The 20,657-nt window shown below is 38.9% G+C and overlaps 1 protein-coding gene across 1 annotated transcript in view; it reads right to left on the reverse strand.

Annotated features, from left to right (window-relative positions):
- anapc1 (anaphase promoting complex subunit 1) overlaps positions 1-20,657 on the reverse strand; it is a 45,970-nt gene that overhangs the window by 3,537 nt on the left and 21,776 nt on the right. The window contains exons 33-51 of the mRNA XM_074675573.1: positions 20,429-20,569; positions 18,274-18,426; positions 17,958-18,039; positions 16,329-16,420; positions 15,367-15,501; positions 15,042-15,124; positions 14,478-14,556; positions 14,309-14,383; positions 13,792-13,844; positions 13,492-13,639; positions 13,152-13,348; positions 8,616-8,702; positions 7,924-8,041; positions 5,807-5,884; positions 5,576-5,643; positions 4,183-4,321; positions 2,740-2,826; positions 1,299-1,394; positions 821-1,013 (exon numbers count right to left, since the gene is read on the reverse strand). Of these exons, the coding sequence (XP_074531674.1) occupies positions 821-1,013; positions 1,299-1,394; positions 2,740-2,826; positions 4,183-4,321; positions 5,576-5,643; positions 5,807-5,884; positions 7,924-8,041; positions 8,616-8,702; positions 13,152-13,348; positions 13,492-13,639; positions 13,792-13,844; positions 14,309-14,383; positions 14,478-14,556; positions 15,042-15,124; positions 15,367-15,501; positions 16,329-16,420; positions 17,958-18,039; positions 18,274-18,426; positions 20,429-20,569 (2,104 nt within the window). The remainder of the gene's footprint in view (positions 1-820; positions 1,014-1,298; positions 1,395-2,739; positions 2,827-4,182; positions 4,322-5,575; positions 5,644-5,806; positions 5,885-7,923; positions 8,042-8,615; positions 8,703-13,151; positions 13,349-13,491; positions 13,640-13,791; positions 13,845-14,308; positions 14,384-14,477; positions 14,557-15,041; positions 15,125-15,366; positions 15,502-16,328; positions 16,421-17,957; positions 18,040-18,273; positions 18,427-20,428; positions 20,570-20,657) is intronic.

The following is a 20,657-nucleotide window of genomic DNA, read 5'->3' on the forward strand; positions in this document are numbered from 1 at the left end:
TTACAGCTGTTCTTCATGAACACATTTACAGCACCACTATCTTTTGAGAGAGCCGAGGAGTAAAAACAAAGGATCATTAAAACAAAGATTTATCTTAAAACACATTTTATCTATGAGCAAGTTCTAGGGAACAGCAACATTCCTGATGATTGATGCCAAAATTAGTTTCCCTTAAAAGATGCTTTAAAAACCTTAAAGTAAAAGCATGGGGAAGTAATTGACATGATCACATTCCAGTCCAACTACTTCACCTGTTTCCCACGCCTTTTGTTGTGCACTGTCTGTGTGACTGTGTGCACACATGGACTCTGCTTGTGTGTATACACCATCTGTTTGGCTTTTAAGCCTTGACATTAATGTGCAACACCCAGTACATGAAAACAAGTTGAAACACATCCCGCCTAGGAAGTACTCAGTTAGCTACTTCAAGTAAACAGAGCCAACCAGGACACTTAGTGTCATGTGTTTGTGGTAAAGTCCATGTGTAGAGGAGTCCCTCTTTTTTATTCATGTTGACTGTTCTTGCATCACAGCCAGAGAAATGAAAAATTGCGAATGATGCGGTGATGATCAGCTGATCATCCATGTGAGCTGAATGTTTACAGAGTCAAATCTTATCTATCAAGGGAGTTTCCTTATCCAATCTAAGCCATCTGTTTTTTTTTTCACCAAAGAAAAAAACACATGAAAAAAACAAATCTTTTTCATACAGTCAAGAGGAGTCAAATCAAATAAGTGTTTTTATCCATTTAACAATTGTTTTGAATCACTAAAGTTTAACATTGCATTCACGCTTTCCATCCCCCTCACCCTTCCTCACCTCTCAGCCACCTGTCCAACGCGACATCAACCATGTTCTTCATGACAGGCAGAAACTCAGACGTGAGCAGGGCATCATGACGGTTGGCGGGGCCCAGAAGCACCCTCCTGTCCCACAACTCCACCACCAGACGCATTTGCCACAGAGAGAAGGTCTGCTGCTGCAGGTTCCCCAGACACAGAGCATCCACCGTCTAAAAGTGACCAGAGTGATGTGAGGTAACCTTCCTTCACAAAGGCTGACTGAATCTTTATCTGGTTCAGTATTTGTATGTTTGAATAAGATGGGTGGGTAGAAACTTGTAACGTCAATACATTTTAACTTTAATATATATATATATATATATATATATATATATATATATATATATATATCAGTAAAGTATCAAAATTAATGTAAAACTTAAAAAAAAAACGACATCATTTTTGCTTTGTGTACAACTATGCCTTAGCAAAATACAGTCAGGAGGCTTAAATACCTGCTCAATAGCAATGTAGGTGGGCAGCATCTCTGGACATTCCTGTGTGACACACTCGTACAGCATGGCTGAGAGCAGTGCTAATTTATTCTCTTTCTGCAAACACAACAAAGACAGAATGTGGGAGTTAGAGTTCAAACCAAGAGCAGGTTACAGAAAAAACGATGGACTTTTCCTTTAACATAACAGACACTTCAACTACTCAAAGACTTTGCTAATGTGGACATCAATAAAGGTTAATTTTTTATAATGTTATGCATTGCATTGCTCCATTCAAATATCACTGTATTACAAATAAAAATAAAGGGATTTTTTTTCCTTTTAAATGTAAGTTTCCACTTCATGAAGTTTTTGTCCTAAAAAAACAAACACTCTTCTCAATGGATCCAAGGAGTAGCTCTTTGTCCAACACCAAATAATAATACTCAAATGATTTAGGAGGTGAAAAGAGGTGAAAATTGCGTTAGAGGACTTAGAATAAGCATTTTTTTTAATTTAATTACAGAAGGCTACGCAACAAAATTACAAACTTTCTCCCATTTCACTGAAGCCAGTGAGTGACCTCTGGTTAATCGAAAGATTAGATAAAGCAACCTCTCCACTCCAAAGACAGGACTCTGGGGATTGACTTTCTGGTTATTAACTTATGAAAACCTTTTTTTTTTTTTTTTTAATGGCACGCTGTACTCTAATTTAGTTTTAGGTTATTTAAAAGCCATTTAAATTTAGTTTGATGTTTTTAGCTGAGTGACAGAGTTGCGGCTGAAGATCATTTGAAGAAAGGACCTATTTTAAAATCGACACACAGGTGGGGATATCATCTCCTCTGAGTGGAGCTATAAATATGTTTTGGATTATGTGGGTGATGACATGAAAATACAGAATTTCTTCAATTCTCAAAGGATCTATGATGAAAATGATCATTTTGTGTGGATGGAAGTGGAGGTGGAAACTCTACACACACAACAATCTCTCCCTGTCAAAACCTCATTTTTAAACCTTGTAGAAATTTTCTTCTTCCTTTTCTTTGGTCCATTAGTCCCTGAAGTCTTAGACTGAGACTCTCAGATTTTCTTTACTAACAATGACAGCAAACTGATTTCTTTTTTCCACCTGTTGTGACTGGATGCAGAAAATGCTTATAAATAGGCAATCTTGAAAGAGGGCAAAACCAGGATATACAATTTCAGTAGGGGCACAGGTTGCATGAAGATATGCTTATATTCTTCTTGAACATAAACATGTCTATGCATAGAATACTTCTCAATTTTTACTTGAAAACAAATAATCACTGAGTGACTGCGGTATAATATTACGCAGCTGCTGAAGTGCTAGTCAGTCAAAATCTAAGAAGGTAAAGCTGATAGCAGCCTTACTGCATCTTTTCAGTAAAATGGTCATGAGAACATTTAATCAAGACTGTGCGTAACGTTAAACTCACATGTTTCATTCCATCAGATGCTTTACAGAAGAACTCTGCAAAAGAGACCAAGGCAGGCTCTGAGGTGAATGTAGAGATTGCTTCAGGCTGAAAAGAGAAAATGACTCATTTTTGTTTATGCTTTACATTAACCAACACATACAATACGGACATGGAAAAAATGGAGGAAAGAAAAGACAGGAAGGAGGTAAAGGGGAATAAATTAGTGTTCTTGGGGTTTTTTTTTAATACCTCTTCAGACCCGCAGGTGTATTGACAGCACACACTGAGGTCATCAGGAGACCAGTAATAGTGTGTCAACCACACAGCTGCCTGCCAAACCTGTAGCGACAAGCTGTCAAGACTGGTCACAAGCAACCACTGGGGAGGAGTTCCATTCAATTTCCTGAGCTTCTATTTATAATCAGGTACTGGTGTTGACTTATTTTCTGAAAAGGTGTTGCTCTCTTGAACCCAGCACACAAAAAGAGAGGCTAAAAATTTGTTTAATGTGAAATTCAATTTTCAGATCTATTTTGTCAACACTAGTGTTTGTATGGAGGTGTTCTGTCATGTTTGTGTGTTGGTGTGTTTGTGTGTGTGTGTGTGTGTGTGTGTGTGTGTGTGTGTGTGTGTGTGTGTGTGTGTGTGTGTAAGTGACCTGATTGCAGGATACTGATCACCTGGAGGTGCACCTTTGCCGTGGAGACAAAGGAGGAATCATCTCTCTCCCTCATCAATGGATCAGCTGCAGTGAGGTAGCAACAGCCTGAACCTTTTTGTTTTTACTTAGAGTGAATCCAGTAATGTCTTGTGTGGCCTGTTTTCTGTTAGTGCTGTCTCTTTTTTTCATCCAGGGTTTAGCCTTGTTGGTGAGTTTTTGCCATTAGCTCTGTTATTTAGTCTCTGTTAAAAGGGATTGGTCTTGGTTCTATATTCTTATCATCCTTAGTTTTTTGCAAGGATTGTTTTCTGTTCCTATACTACGCTTTAGTGCTATACTGACCTAAGTTTCCTTATCAAAATACTTAATATATCACTCCCTTCTGCCATCTCTTTATTAGCTCCACCTTAACCCAGTTTTAATTAGTTTTTGTTCATCCTGAAAACCCTTAAACATTGTCAGGATGTAACAATTAGAAGATGTTCACTCGCTGCTATAAGCCACAATAAACTTTGTCATCTATATGCTACTGGTACTTAAACAAGGCCCAAGTTTCTACTACCCTATTGGACTGTATAAGATCAGAGTGCAAATAATAAGGTCTAAAATAAGGTTTAATCATAGACCCACCAAAAATTTAGAGATCACTATCACTTGTGTGAAATCTTCAACACCCAGTTCCAGTACCATCATTTTACTTTGGACAATTATTATGGTCACTCAGCTTTACAGAGACTAATCAAACTTTTAAGGACAGATGTGTATTTTTATGAGTGTGTCTGGTGTCAACATGCATTCACCTTAAAAGCTCTGACTCCAGAGCTGCGATGGTTGACGGTGGAGGCCAGCAGGCTTTTCCAGCCTTGAGGGTCATCTTTGTAGGGCAGCTGACCTGCTCGGAGTTTTACATACAACACCCCGTCTCTGGAAAGGATGGACCTAAAGGGGGGATTAAAGACCAATTTACTGTCTGTGAAAAGCTACGGCTGCGCGCATATTTTGGCAACAGAAGTGCTGTAGAGTACTTTTTTTTTTTTCAATTACAAAGAAGACTGGGACTGAAGACTACACTTATATTTATCCTCCATAGTGAGTGCATGTTAGGTCATAACCTCAGCCCAAAACTAACTTTTTCATTAAATACACAAAGAAAAAACACGATTTAGAATATCAACGGTTAAAGTTATTTATCTGCGGTCAAACCTTGTTACCTGAGGTTGGATAAAGAAGAAACATTTAATATCAGCCGCAGACGTTGCTGGTCTTTCAGTGTAAAGTGTGGCCCAATTAGCTGGTGACTTATCAGTGGACAATTACTGACATATTCAGCTGAGAGTTAACAGTTAGCATGGTCACACTTTACTCCATTGCACCGGTAGCGCTGCAACAGTCAGGACTGGATAGAAGTTGACTCCATGGTATAGTATCATTTCTTACAACTGACCACAGAACAACCAAACATTTGTATGATGCTTACAGTGGCATATTTACTTTTTAGTGTTTAAAGAACACTAACTCGTCTGCTGCTTCGGTTGCCAAAATGCGTGTGCATGTTTTTGATGACATCAACTGTAAACTGGTCTATTGTTTACACTGTTTTTGTTTTTTTTTTACTTTCTTTTCTTGCATTACTCACACATGTTCGAAACAAAGCATTAATTAATTAATTAATTCATTCATTCATTCATTCAAGCTCACACTGGTCTAACCAGCAACACTCACAGTAGAGCAGGGGGAAGGGCTGAGTGAGTGAGAGAAGTGCACGTAGAGAAGAGAAACTGAAAATTAACTATGATCACAGACATGAGGTGCTGTAAGAAAATATTTAAACCTTCTAATATAAAAATAATAACTCATCAAATCTATATGTACATGTATCATTTCTTGGTCCCGTATTCACAATTCTCTTCTGCTCTCTGTATCGCACTTGGCAGAGTTCTGCCCTGATGCATTCAAAGACGCACAAACACATGCACATGCACACACAGAGACGAGCAGCACACCCTGTATCGTGGACAGAGAGTGACTGAGCAGGCAAAGCAGATTAACACACCCTTCCTCAATAACATTTTTTACTGCAGATTTACATGAATTGCAAAAGTTAACTATTTTGGAACCAAAACTGCATATTTCACCAAAAGGTGACGAGTTTGTATGGATGCAATGGATGAGACACAAAAGGATGAGACTCACTGAAGGTGCTGTGTTTCTTTGCTGAGGTCCACAGAAAGTTCCCAATAGCGCGGTCCCTTCACTTTCACCTGTGACAAACACAGATTGGAAAATAAAAGCATCAATATAATAGATTTAATTTGTTTGGCATGAAGGATGCTTTGTTTTATTCACTAATTTCCTTTCCCTCATCTTTCACACAAATTATTCATAATAGACACGACTAAAGACTCCAGAGGTCCTTAGCTTTACCCGCTTGAGAAGGTGCAGCTCAGGAAGCATGGTGGGAGCCATCAGTTCTACGGTCGTTTCCTCATACCATTTCGTTTCCTGAAACAAGAAGGAACACTCAGAATTTTATATTAAACAATGTATGCATTGTACATGCATGCAATATCGCTGCAAGGTAACAGGAGAAAAAAGGGAATTCAGAAGACGTCATTTTACAGCGTTAACAGGATTCCAGCCAATCTGTTTAAATATGAGGTGAATCAGCTGAGTTTTAGTCATAGGTGGTGAAAATAATGTACAAGGAGTCAAACAGAGCTTTCTGCTGTGACCTAAATTAAAACTATCAGGAGGGGATTACCACAGACCACAATCTCTGTCTTTAACCTTCAACCATCCTGCATATTTAAAATGTGAATAATGAAATACAAGGAGCTAAAATACAGTTAAAAAAGTGCGAGCAACACGTTCTGCACTGGTCCCTAAAACTTAGCACTTGTTAGATTTTCCACATTTTTCCTTTAGAATTAGCTATAATTTTGTAAGTCATCTTGAGCCTATAAAAAAAGTCACCCAGTCTCTGCTTGCATCTCTACTCATTCTTATTCTAATAAAAAACATGCATTGACCATTACAACAATGACCATCTGCTGACTGAAAACTAAAAAAGAATTTAGAAGCAGAGCATTTATTTGTCAAACTTCAAAAACAGAGAAAAAAAATGTAGCCAGGCCTCAGAGAGCTGCAGAAACTGTAAAGAAAAGCAATACTTCTAATCTTGCCACATCTATACAGAGCAGCAACCAAACCCCACAGAGAAGGATTTAGAAATAACTGTTCCTGTAATTCAGAGGCTATTTTCAGCACCTGTGAAGACACAACTGTTGCAACAAAGGTGGTTAAATGTAGATGTTTCACTTGCTGGAGCACCAAAGATAGACATAAGGGAAGTAATAGCTGAGTAGCTAAAGTACACAAGGAAAACATCTATATTTATATTCACTGGGAGTCTAATTCTCTACTAAAGCACCATGGACAGCTGTGTTTTTAATACATTTTTTAAATGAATAAAGAAGAAGAAGTTTGGCATCAGGACCAGCTGGTATATCTCTGCTTCCTGCTTCACATGAGTGCACATGATTCAAAGGACTAAATGTGGTTTAAAATGAAAGGGCACTCTGTAGACTTGCTTTAAGTCCAAAACACTGTGAGTCTTTATATCTGTAGGCTGATCCACAAAGTCAATACATGACCTGCAGGGTTGAACATAAAACACCATTTTATACAACTTAACTTTTTGAATGAGCAAAGATGGCTCAGTTTTATTTATTTATTTATTTTTTTAAAGAAGGTTTGAATGGGGCATTTTAATAAGTGTCAATAAGTGTGCTGCCCACAAGGGAGGGATACCTGTCAGCTTGACCTCTTTGTTGACAAACTGAGAGGGGAACAGGAAGTTAAGCAGGCGAGGTCAACTCTACCACCTAATTTAGATCACTTTGTGCTGTCGTGTAAACAACTCTGACCCAAAAAACCTTCAGAACTCAGTGTACACTCAGTTTGGAAAATGTAGGCACCCAAATTCAGTGCATTCATGTCTGAGTTAATCTAGGACACAACACGTGCTCTCCCATCTGCAGCAACAATCAGCTGTTTGTGTCCATGGTGTCCAAGGTAACGTAGTCAGTCCACCACCTTGGTGTTTTGTTTGTCTCAGGGGTAGGAAAGGCATTAGAGTCATACTTTAATTTTTTTAAGCCAACACAGACAGACAAAATCATGCATCACAACTTATTGGGGACATGTGTGCTTTTATGTAGCTGACAACAAATAGCAGAAGTGCACAAATTAGCTTTTTAAGTGTTTTTATGTAAAACTATCTGTCAAGAGGAAGTGCAATTTTACAAGTACATGTGAAAGTGAGGAAATGGGGGTGGGGGGTGCATGTTATGGGACCAAATTTAACAATGATCAATTCTGAAATTCATGGGATGTTGTTATGTCTGCATTTTTTAACTCCACATCATGAGGAGCTACATGAAAACTAGAATTTGGACTTGGGTGTGCAAATCATGAACAATTTAAGCTTCTCCTTTATTCACTCATTACCTTTGCAAGCCAGTACCCCTTCATGCACTGACCTTGTATGTGACCTCTAAAAGAGCGTAGCAGGGCTTCAGGGAGTCCACATCCACAGGAACCAGCAGGCGAGGCTCTGCAGCCAGGACAGCCAGGTGCCGCAAAGCCTGCAGGTGATAGCTGCAGCGAGAAGACCAACATCAACAAACAAGGGTTAAAAATAATGAGCCCAATGCAGTTAAATGGCCCTTGAATAAACTGTAGGTTGTCATGTTGTTAAGTCCTGTCTAATAAAGCCTTCCTTATATTTAACACCTTCATTAATCATTTATTATTTCATACCTAATTTCACAAATACCTTAAAGCATGCATAATGTCATCCAACAGTTTTATTACTAAACGCTAGAAGTTCAACTCTTGATTGACTAACTGAAAATCCCTTACATGTCTTTTACCTTCCATAGAATCCCAAGAAGAAGACACAAAAATGAGCCAGAGGAATCAACATACAAGCTAACACATCTAAATGAAAGATTTTCTGCTCATAGCAGAAATTTTTCTGTGCCTACTGTTCAGGTTAATGAACTTTCATAAAAATCATCATTGCTCTCTTAAGCATCATCATTTATAACTGTGAGCTTTCAATTTAAAAAAACTTAATAAATCTGTAATGATCTTCAGATTCCATTATTAGTGTGTGTGCATGTGTGTGCACGTGTGTGTGCATGTGTGTGTGCATGTGTGTGTGTCTTACCGGTTGTCAGTGCTATGAGCAGGAAAATGGGGGTAGAGAGCACACAGCAAGGCAGCAATGGCTGAATTTGAAGTGCTTAGGGTGTACCTAAAGTAAGACAACAGAGCATCACCATCACTATCACATTCTGGTGTTTGTTTTTACAACTTCAACTTTTTTTTTAAGTCCAAGTTGGCTATATGGTACAATAAAACGCTCGTTGATATGCACAGGCCCTTTAATCTTATGCTAACAGTCTTCATCTTTACTTATTTCAAACTTGGAATGAAGCATTTTCTGCTCACAATAAAAACTGCAGCCTTAAGCAGGATTGCAGGTGTCACTGACAAGAACACATTGTCTGGTTTATTTGAGCCACAAATACTATTTCAGATATGAAGCAGAGCAAGGATGTGGTTCCTTGTGAATAACACTTCATAGTACATGTAGGTATTGCCAACATAGATCTGAAAACCTGACCTGTGAGCACTTGCCACAAGCTACAGTTGAGTGTGCAATAATGTTAACCACTTATTTTTATAGTGCTCATCAAAATATAGCAACCACTGCTCACATGTGCACAAGTTTTGGGGTATATGAGACATAAATATAAAGAAAGAGTTTAAAAAGGTTTTAATGATCACAATAAACTCTGAATTAAGTACTTTGCTCAACATTTAACATTTTAATGAATTAAGCCTGTTTAGTGAAAGCAGGTGTGTTTTTATTCCTCCCTACGTCATCTCAGACCACAGCAGAGCCTATTATACATAATAGCGGGTTATGTTAAGTGTGTACTTTAACTAATTGTGTGATTATAATACAGCTGGGTCAGACTATAAAAGATGCTTGAACTTGAAAGGTTACTTATAAGTGCTCTCAAGGTTGGATGAGGTAAAAACATGTCAATAAAAAGGCTGCTCTGGGCATGTTGAGTCTGTTTAAAGAGCCTCAGCCACACTGAACATAACATTCTTTTTCTGAATTTTATCATTCAGAAACTCGATGGCCCTCATTTATCAAACGTGCGTACGCCTGAAAAATGGGTGTATGTTCCTTTCCACGCACAGATCGGCATTTATCAATCTGAACGTGGGCGTCGGTTACGCTCAAATCCCACGCCAGGTCTGAGTTCGTGTAAGCAAGTTTCATGTCAATGGGCAGCACGGTGCAGCGAGGGAAATCTGTCTGTGGAGGAGAGTTATTAGATCATGTGAGCGCAAGATCTTTTCTGACAGAAACACTGACGTTCTTAGATTAATATTTACATTGTTGAATTAGAAATGACACCAAGAATGTTTCTAACATTTTGCTCTTCTTCCGCAAATCTGTAAAATACATCACTATGAAAGAGCAGCGCGAGCTGTCAGCTGATTTCTCACCATAAAAAAAGTTTTTCTTTCATTGGTTTACTTTAAAGAAAAAAATAATAGAGATTCAGTTAACAGCTTTTAATACGCTCCCATGTCAATGATAAAGTCTCAGCAGAGAACATTCAGGTGACGCGGGATCAAACTTTTAGCCGTATCAATTACATGATTTATAGTGGAGAAGATTATTTCACTCCTCACAATATTATCATAAAACCTCATCTGTGTATAACAGAGTGACTATTTCATAACAAAACACTGTTCATTTAGACGGGATCACAAACAACCTGCTCTCCTCGTGGTAAAAGTACTCCTAAAACTCCGGTCTACTCGTGCGTAATTGCGCACGATCGACACACTTCAGCTCCACTCCCTCCTCAGTCTGTGACAGGTTCAGGCTGGAGTCTGCAGCTTCTTTCAGAGCTCTCACATCTTTAAAAGACAACTTTCCACGTTTCTGGACCTGAACAGAAACATTTAAAAATACTGTGGCATCTAATAGTCAAATATCGCGGATAAATTAATCAAGGTGTAAACATATTATGTATAAATCAAATGTTTAAAACTTTGCTGTATTTTAGTTTGTCACATCCACGCTGCTGACAGCTGCAGTGATTTACTTCAATACGTAAATTCCGATTGGTTTCAGCCGCCACATTTATCAACAGCTGATCAGGCGTACGCTGTGATTGACCCTGGTACGCAGGTTTCATAAATCACACGCGAACGTTGCCGTAAGCTGATTTTTACACCCAGATCTGCGCCAATTTCCACGCAAGATTGATAAATGAGGGCCAATGTGTCTAATGAGAGAAACCTTGGCCCAGTTCACCAGCAAAGGGGGAGGCCGAACTGTGACTTGTATGGGATGGCAGAGTGATTAACGTATAAACCATCTACAGCCATTCTGCCTAAAAAAGGAAAAAGATAAATATCATTGCTCTCTCTCTCAACGAGATGCTTCATAGCAACAAGAGCTATTGACAGAACCCATGCTTATTTTCTAAAAAAATGATTTGGTGGTCATTTTGAAAAGTCTAATGCTGTAAGAAATAGTTATATACAACAACGCTTGAGAGAAGAAATAAAACCTGAACTGAAAGAGTGGTGAATCTGGATTTGACTGTTGGTTTTAAGTCTTCATTTCCAGTGGTTTCCTGTCCCACTGACTGTCAGTCGCCGTTATAAACCTTCAAATCAAACGGCATGAAGTAGGGAAATTAAAACTAGTATAAAAATGTCACAAACATGGAAGAGCATGTGGGCCTTTGGTACCAGCTGATTTAGACCTACGTGGCATAAAAGATATTATTATACAACAAGACATGTGTGACCGTTGGTGAAAAATGTAACTTTCACTTCAGTTTTCTGGATAAGAGAACAAATAAATGTGAAGATCAAAAAAACTGAGCAGACAGTATGAAAGAGGAAAAGAAAAAGTGAGAGAAAAGAGAAGTCAACACTTTTAAGCAATAAACGAAGCAAGTGAAAGAGTAACAAACTAAATGAGGGAAGTTCAGATGAAATGCTTGGAAGATAAATATGTATAACAAATTAAACACAGGTGAGAGACAAAATGACGAACCGACTTAGCTCAAGCTTTCTCCCCAGCATCAACTTTGACCTCTACAGACCCACAGTAACACTCTCCTGATAACAAACACAACAGTTCATGACATTCAAACACATCCCCTGCAGCTGTGTGGGCTTTCAGCAGGCAGATCTGAAACAAAATGTGACTCCAGTAAAACAAAAAAGGTTCATCTGATTACAGCGGTAGGTGGAGAAACATTTGCGACATATAATGAGAGAGTGGGAGCAGTTGTTTTTCTATAAAATACACAGCCCGAGGTCAGTGGTTGGAGGAACCTGCTTTGAGTGCAAGTGTGTTTAGATATGATCCATTATGCAAAAAGTACAGCAATAAAAAAAACGTATTTCTGTGGTTTACACAGAATATATGTGGCTATATGTCACATGAGAGGCCATTCTCAGAAACATTTTTAGTGTGCGCTGGTACCAGTAAGTGTGCTTACAAATGTTTCATACCGTAAAATACCAAATAGTAGCCGGGGCGTTTATTTGTTTCAATCACTGAGCAGACCAGGCGTTTATTTGGGACCGGGCGACTATTTCGGACAGGCGTTTAACTCCTTTCCCAGCAAATAACATTCAGCGGAAGTGGTAACGTCTTCTTCTTTGACTCTTCAAAGCCTCCTCATCTTTACGTTGTTATTGCATAATTCGTCCTGGCAGACAACCTGCGTTTGTTTATATCTGGCACGCCGCGCGTGGACTGATACACTGAGCGGCTGTGGCTCTGCAGCGGAGGTAGCGCCGTTTTACGACACGATGAGAACAAGAGCCTTATTTAGCTGTGTTTTTGTGTGACGCGCTGAAAATTCTCTAAATAAAGCGTGAATGCAGACCGATATCAGATTTTTTCGGTGGGAGTCCGTTTATTTCTGTTTTTGGTCAAGTAAAATATGGCCCCGTCTGAGTGCAGACTCAGACGGGGCCATAACTGGCAGACGAGCAGGGAGGGGGTGTTTGGTGCAAGCGCTCTGGGCTTCTGCTGCACAAAAAACACTGCTGTGGGGTCATGTGTGTGCCGAACCGATTACGTCGATCCGAACGGATCACGGATCAATGATGATCCGTTGCACCACAGAGTCAACTGTCAGTCGTGAGCTCAGCTTTTGCATGTGTGTTCTGTAACTATGACTGCAGAATGAAAAAAAGAAAAAAAGAAATGGACCGCGGCTCATAGGCTGCGCCGAATAACTTACCATACCCGGGGCGTTTATTTGGAACGGGCGTCTATTTTTCTAAACATGCTGCTACACTTGGCATTTGTTTGAAACCCAGCGATTAATTGGAACTCGGCATTTATTTGGTATTTTACGGTAACTAAATAAATCCCAAGATCAGAAGTTTGAAGGCCAATGTAGTTGTTTTTTGCACTATATGATATTCTTAATACCTAGAAATAAATATCTGGATTACCACTTCTAATTATTTAAAAGTAGTGAGTTAGATTTTAGCTACATATTTCCTTAAAGGAACCTGCTAAGTCTACTGAGTCTAATTTTTAGCCAGACTGCACTGATTCAGTAAAGAAGCTCAATGCAGTAGAATGAGTGGATGTGGGTGTGGGTATGGACAGGTGTGCACACTGGTATCTCACCTTCCACCTCCAAGGAAGAGAAGACCCAGTGCCATATGATGAGCCATGTGGAAGCCGTAGTTCATCTCACCGCCTGTTCGTTTATGGAAGTATCGACAGAGCTGTAGGACTTTTAAGTTTCCAGTGCCAGACATGACCATGGACATGGCCAGAAGAATCATTGACAGACCAGTCTGCAGGTTGTAGTAGCCAGTCTGCTGCAGGAACCAACACACAAGTTTACAGACAGGTGGAGAACAAGTCGATATTTTAGAAACAAACACGTTTACAAAATCTGAAGCCTTTCTTGTAACAGAGCACTGTTAAAAAATGACTTAAAAAATAAAAAACAAACACTTACAACCGCAGTCGTACCACTGAAGGACAGGATCTGCATGAAGGTCCTAGCAAACTCATAGAGGCAGTCAAAGGCATCAGAGTTAGCAGAGCCAGCAAAACGGAGGCCCAGTGCCATACAGGCCCCGGCAGTGATGTAGTCCTGCGCTTGCCTAATCAAAACCAAGAAAATTAGATTATGTTTTGCGGTGCTAGTATATGACAGCATCATTCCCAGTCAACCCCACTGCATTAAGTATTCAAAGTTCAACAAAGAGTGTAAATGGTATCCAATCAAATGTCAGTTTGCAGCTGAAATACTTACGACATTGTCTCCATGTTGAAGTCTTCTGAGGGGTCGAAGGCCCCTCTCATGATCTGAAACAAAGCAGTTATACTTTAGACCAACGGTCTGTAAGATTTAAATAAGTGTTAACAGATATTATTTACTTCAAGTATTATAACAAGTACATTAAAACAGTCTCAATAAATATGCCCAACACTTTATGAGACTTATCCAGTCTGGCCTTTGCACGACCTATTTTTCTGTTCATTAATCAAACAAAGCTACAAGACAGTTTAGGTGTGCTATAAAAGTGGGAACTAAATAAATTTGAAGAAAAAAATCTAACTAAAGATGCAGTAACCAAGAAAAATGTCACTTGGAAACTGGATACGAAAAAGTAGAACTTCCACCACTGCAAACAAATCCTCCAAACCTTAATTCCTCCCTAAATTCTTTAAAAGTCATCATGACTTTGTACCAGGTCACAACACCACAGTGCAAAATATCTCTGCTGTGTTTGTGTGGGTGTTGATTCTTTCTCTGTGTATTCTCCTACCTGGGGTATGTTGCTCTTGACCCACTCAGTATTTGGAAGGATTTCATCCCACATTATAATACACCGAGCAAGAGTCTGAGAGAGCAAGAAGGCAAAGAAGAAGATAAACAGATTGTGATCAGCTGGTAACAATAAACCAACACATATACACATGTAACAGCTCACTAACCCTCAGCAGCAGAAACTCAGGCTTGATGAAATCCAACAGAAACCAGGTGTCTGGAGGTTTCAGCCAATCAGCAATGGACCTAGTGGGCAGTAGACAAGGGACCAGGAAGAGAAAAGAAGGTGTTAATATCCATCTTCAACACCCTCTCAACCAACAAACAGGCAGCAAGGGAAAAGTTCAGAAGAAGACAGGAACCCCTTGACCAACAGCAGAAAGCAAGACAATGGAAATCTTCCTCTTAAGGGGGATTAAAGTCAGAACTCAGCTCACTGAGGGATGAGCTATTTCTTTAGGAGGGTTAAGATGTTCTGCTCATCGGTCACGTGGACATGGAGTGGGCAAAAAAGAAGGCAACACACAACTATTAAATAACGTATGAATCTTTGTACCTCTGTCATACAGTGCGGCTTTTGCACGTACAGTACGAGGGCATGAGTTATTTCAAACACTTAATTTTTTAATAACTACAAAAAAATCATTATAACAATACATCAGTGAGTAATGATATTATATATAACAGTACAACCTACATGGTGTTGGTTATTTAAAGCACTCTTTTCTTACCTGTTGTTGGTCTTTAGGTAGATCATAGCAAGGGCCAGCGTGGCCCCTGGACATGTCACGTCTACATTTATAGTGTCACCCTCCTGAAGAGCAGAAAGAAACTAGTTTGCTGGATGCAGAGGTCCCGTTTTCTCATACAAGTTTTAAAAACTTCACCGGTAGGTATTTTTAATTAATTAATAATTAAAAATATGGATGTACCATATTTGTAATATGAAGTGGGGTGTAAAGCACTTCAGATACATCACAAGATCTCAAATATTGTACAATTGTTTTTCCAGAGCTATTGCATTTTACAGAAATAACAAAGGACTTGTTCATCTACCTTGATTTGGTAACTGGGAGACTTGTGTCTCTCTCTGTTGGCCCCTGCCTGAGCTCTGCGGTGACCCCCCACCATATACTGATACAACTGCTCCGGGACGTTCAGGTCTGTCATCCCAATGAGGTTACTGCCATGCTGATGAGGAGAAAGGTGGAAAATTAACCCATGAGTAAGGACACATGGAACAAAGACTTTTTGAATTTGGAAAGAAAAACGGAAGCCAATGAATAATTTGTGAGAAAAGATAAACTTTTCTTCAGTTCTCAGTAGAAGTGTAGAGAGAAAAGGGAGCCTATGAACAAAAAAACAGCGGTCATTGTAAACTCCTGTGAGAACTCGTCTTCTTCCTCTTTCTCAGTGGGCATGAACACAAAGGGTTTAAAAACTGCCTACACCTTCACATGAGCAGCTTAGCAGGAGCATGACATCTGACTCTAGTTTCTCATCAAGCAAATATCTTTCCCTGAACCTTCTTCTTCAGGACAATTTGACAAAACCCGCTTTGATACTAAGATAATCCTATACTGGTCATTCTGACACAAAGACATTTTAAATTTAATAAATTTACAGCATGGTGCAAAAAATGATTTTGGTCACTAGTAGCTCTATCTCCAGCTACACACACTACAGGGAGAGAATCTTTCTTTAATAACTCCATAACTTAGTTTTAAAGATGCTGAGATTATTAGTTTTGCCTCTTTCAAGGCATGGCTGACTTGGCTTTCAGGTGGGCACACTAAAGCTGTTTAGAAGTAGGGCTGAGGCCTGCCTCAACTTCACCTCTTTGCCAGAATCAGACTTGAAAACTGAGTTTTAGAAACAAAGGGTTTACACAGCAAAGTGTCACAGCAAAGTGTCAAACCTAGTTGTAAAATTGTGTAACCTTTGCAACAGGGAATTTACAGCACTACTTTCATGAACCTTTTTGTTAAACCAGTGAAGTGTCTCTCTGGGCGACTTACCCCAAGACAGACCATGCCCAGGGCGAGTCCAGCTGCCAGAGAATAAGACTCTCTGTCTGTACAGTACTCCATCTCTGGACCAGGTGGTCGGCCTATTAAACACACACAAAAACCAGGATCAAACCATACGAACAGCAAGAACATGCTGGAATCAGACACTAAGTGGCATAAAAAAATTAAGACCAGAGTAGCATGACAAGGAGTCAAATGCAATTTCTTAAAAAGGGAGTGTATATCCAGACAACCCATCAGGACCATACAGGAGTCACTTCTAAGATAAATAAAAAAGGTTTTCTTTGCATTTAAGTGTTAAGATAACAGAACTTGCATTTTTTTAGAGCTAGCTATTTTTTTTTCCCTAAACCAGTTGAAAAGACTGTTGTTTTTCAGATAAAACAGAAATACCCTGAATAATATGTGATGAAAAACTAGGGCTGTCATTTTAACGCGTTAATTACATTAATCAATTACACCGCAAATTAACGCGTTATAAAAATTAACGCAGATTAACCTGGATCCAAACCCGAGGGGCATTCAAAGACGCACATATTTTCAAATGTCTGGCATTTACAAACCGTTTGTTCTACTTGGAAAAAGTGGTGTTCTCGTCAGATTTTCAAATTTCCGACGCTCACTGAATGTATCACACCTGACATCAGTAACATGCTTTAAACCAGAGGGGAAGCGAGAGTGATTTTTGGGGGACTGCCGTCCACATCTCGTTTATTCACACGTCCTTTTTGAAAATCTGCAGAAAATCAACCGTTTGCTCTAGCTCAATTCTGTAAAAAACAGATAATTCTACACTCTTTACTGCATTAAACAAGCCCTGAATTATCGATATATATCCTGTATTTAAATCTAAAGAATTCTTTGAAAATTTGCTTCCATCTTCCTGGTGCCATGTTTCAGCCTGGGGCTGCTCTGCACCAATGAGCAACAGTTTGTGTGTTCAGAGCATGTAAAACTGAAAATACCTCACTTTTCTTTGATCCAAGACTTGAATTAAGTGTTTTGTACATAGTTCCTCACAGTTTTTAGCCTTTAGCCCTGGTTCTCCTGACCTCATAGCAGTATAGAAGATCATATTGCAGTGAAAATTGAGTCCGCATCGAGTAAAAATGTGACAGAAGCAAAAACCGTCCTAAAAATCAAATCAGTTTAACTTAGGTGCAGGAATGTATAGTTTTTGTAAAGATAGAACCATATCACTTTTTTCATTTGTTCCTTAAGCCTCAGGGTACCTAAAAATGTGTTGTGTATATTCCCACCTTATTTTTAAATGTTTTTTAATGTCTTTTAATGTAATTTTAATGTCCTGGAATTCAATTTTTTTATTTTGGGACCTTAAGCAGATATGAGATTAAAATGCGATTAATTAGATTAATTAATTACAAATCCTGTAATTAATTAGATTAATTAGATTAATTTTTTTAATCGCCTGACAGCACTATGAAAAACATTTACAAAAGTCATAAAGGATCTTTTTAATGTTTTGTTTTTGCAACACAAGTACCAAAACTTAAAAACCCTCAGGTATTGTTTTAACAGTGACAGTGTTTGTTTGTGTTCTCTGTTTCCTTTTGCGTACACACACACACACACGCACTCACACACGCACTCACACACCTATCTCAGACAGCAAGACCTCAGCGTTGTGTCTGTGACCTGTTCCCTGGTACACCAACCCAATGCCAATTACAGCAGCAACCTGCAGATCAGACAGAGAATAGAATTAAATCCTATCTATCCACCTGACTAATTTTTAGTAGAACTGAGTAAGACTGCTGATAAATTTTGCTTCCAGATTATGAAATGTATTATCTGTAAAGACATACTAACAGCCATGTAATAGCTCACACATTCATACATAATAAACTAAAATATTTCAATTTCACAGTTATTATTTTTCTTGATGAGATGATTCATACCAGCATGCTCTCACCTGGACATTGTGCGGTACATCCAGCTCAGTGGAGGTGGGGGGCAGGAGGGCAGGGATGTGTATACTCAGCAGGCGGGTGATAGACATGTCCATAGTGCCTAACTTGGCTGAAGAGACGCCCAGAAGCAGCCCAATGCTTGTCATCTCATGGCCCTGAGGAAGCGACAGCACAGAGATAAAATAATGGTACATTTCAGAACAGACAGCACAGGTTGGAGTGACACACGGAGTACAATATGTAAAATCAGAGGAATAGGTGATCGTCTTTTATGCAATTTTTTGTGTAACACACTGGCCTACAATTTGCAACACCAATGCTAACATAAGATGGCCTTTGATTTTGAGTGACCAGAAAATACCAGGGTTATATACTCTAAAGTGATAAAGCCTTGTCTTTGACATTCAGTAAATTTACATTCAAGATTCTATAAAGTATCAGCAAAAAACAAGCTACAAAGAACCTCGGATCAGTTACTCTTAAACAGCGTTTAAACATCTCAACTGCTGGCAAATAATGACAAAACTCACATTAGCTAAAGGCAAGAATAATGGGTGAGTAATAGCAACAATAACTAATACCAGTATCAAGCTTTACTTAAACAAGAGCAATAATTGAAATTATTTCATCTTTGTCCCTCATCTTTTAGTTTCTATATGTGCTCATTGTACTGCAGAATTTAACAGACACAAACACCTACACACTCTCTCTGAAACCACAGTCACACACATTTCCAGTGAACTGATCCATAGTTCACTGGTGTAATTTCTCTTTTGCAGCGAGAACAGAAACCTATAGAAAACCACCATCTACAACATGCCTCACTTTTAACCGCCTTCACAGCTTTCATTCAGAATGAGGACTGTCAGCGTAAGACTATTTTCTACCCAGTGTGCAGTTCTGCTGTGCTTCCTGTTGTCTGGAGTGGACTTGAAATCAGTGTTTGTTTCTTTAAACTGTTATAATCATAAAACACTTATAATCAGTGTTTGTAAAAAAAAAGTAGTAATTTATGAGCTTCAAGAAGAAAACAAATATAATTATGGAGTAGAGCTGTAATAATGAATCAATCAGTTGATAAGTTACAGTTTTTCAGAAAGATATTGCACACATTTATGGTTCCAGTTTCCTATCCGGCTTGCTGCTCAATTATATTAATACATTTTTAAATACAATCCAGGTCTAAAAAATACAATAGGTGCCCTCTTCCTGCGGCCGAGGACCCGAAAAAGTGTTGCTGCTGATTTGGGTTGTTTACACTGAAGAAGAAATGAGCAAATTACTTTGGGTTCTTCGAAATTATGTTCTGTTTTTTCCTTTTCCATAAGTGTTGTAAATATTGAATCTAAAAGGTTTATTGTTTTTCAGGAACTTACAGTGCAGACAAACTGGTAATGCACATAATCAAAGCTCAAGGCTGGAAGGGGGCTTGAACTGGAACTTTTTATCAACTATTTCAGTACACGGACCTCCTTCTAATTTCAGAAATCTGGACATCTGCATGTTAAGATTCCTGGCCTTCACTTACAGAGAAATGACTAACAATGACCTTGCTTTGATCTTTATAAGTTGTAGCGTCAATCAAAGTGGAAACCAGTCTTGACTGTGGCTATGTGCAGATTTGATGCAATGGTTAGTTTTTATCTTTAACCACATCTTTACACTGTCGTCTTAACTGATAACAAATAAGGCTTGGCTTTCAGCATCCTGTTGTTTTTCTCCTCTCAAAGTAGGAAGGACTTGTCTCGTTTCAAGGTTCTCAGAAGGCAGAGTTTCACTTTGACTGTCTGCCTGACTCTAAGTCAGTTTACATCTCTCGTTTACAGTCATTTTAGAAACTGTGTGAGAAGGTGTGCGTATGCACCTGGTAATGAGAGTGGCCGAGTGTTTTTTGTATAAACTGTTATTATGTTGATATTTGTTTTCCTTTCACACAATCATTTCTGAGTCATGGTGCATACTTTTGAGTGCCCTATCCTGTTCCCCTGTCGAAATGTCTACTGCAAACCACTTTTTTTTACCAGGGGGTATTTGTTAAACAGAGATAACATCTGCATGTGTATGTCAGAAGTGTTGAAGAGGAGAAGAGGCTGATATGTTTGTTTTAATTATACCAAGAGATTTTTCACATGCAAACATTTGTGTGCACTTGTGTACCTTAGTGAGGTAGTCATGAATGTTGAGAGTGGCTAGCTTTGTGAGGTGTCCATTAAGACCCAGGGCCATAAGGAAGCCTGCATACTCGTTAGCCAGCTCAGGGTTCTTTGGCTTGTTGTAGGCTATCCACGCTGAATCCACCTTAACAGACAAAAAAAGTTTTTATTTGAACAACAGTTTGCAAAGATTTACTTTAGATGGGCAATGTTTACATTGCATTGTCTCTAAA

The sequence above is a fragment of the Halichoeres trimaculatus genome, unplaced genomic scaffold, assembly GCF_033239565.1.
Source record: "Halichoeres trimaculatus isolate MK-OKI-2021-1 unplaced genomic scaffold, fHalTri1.1 fHalTri1_scaffold_8, whole genome shotgun sequence".
Classification (NCBI taxonomy): Eukaryota; Metazoa; Chordata; class Actinopteri; order Labriformes; family Labridae; genus Halichoeres; species Halichoeres trimaculatus.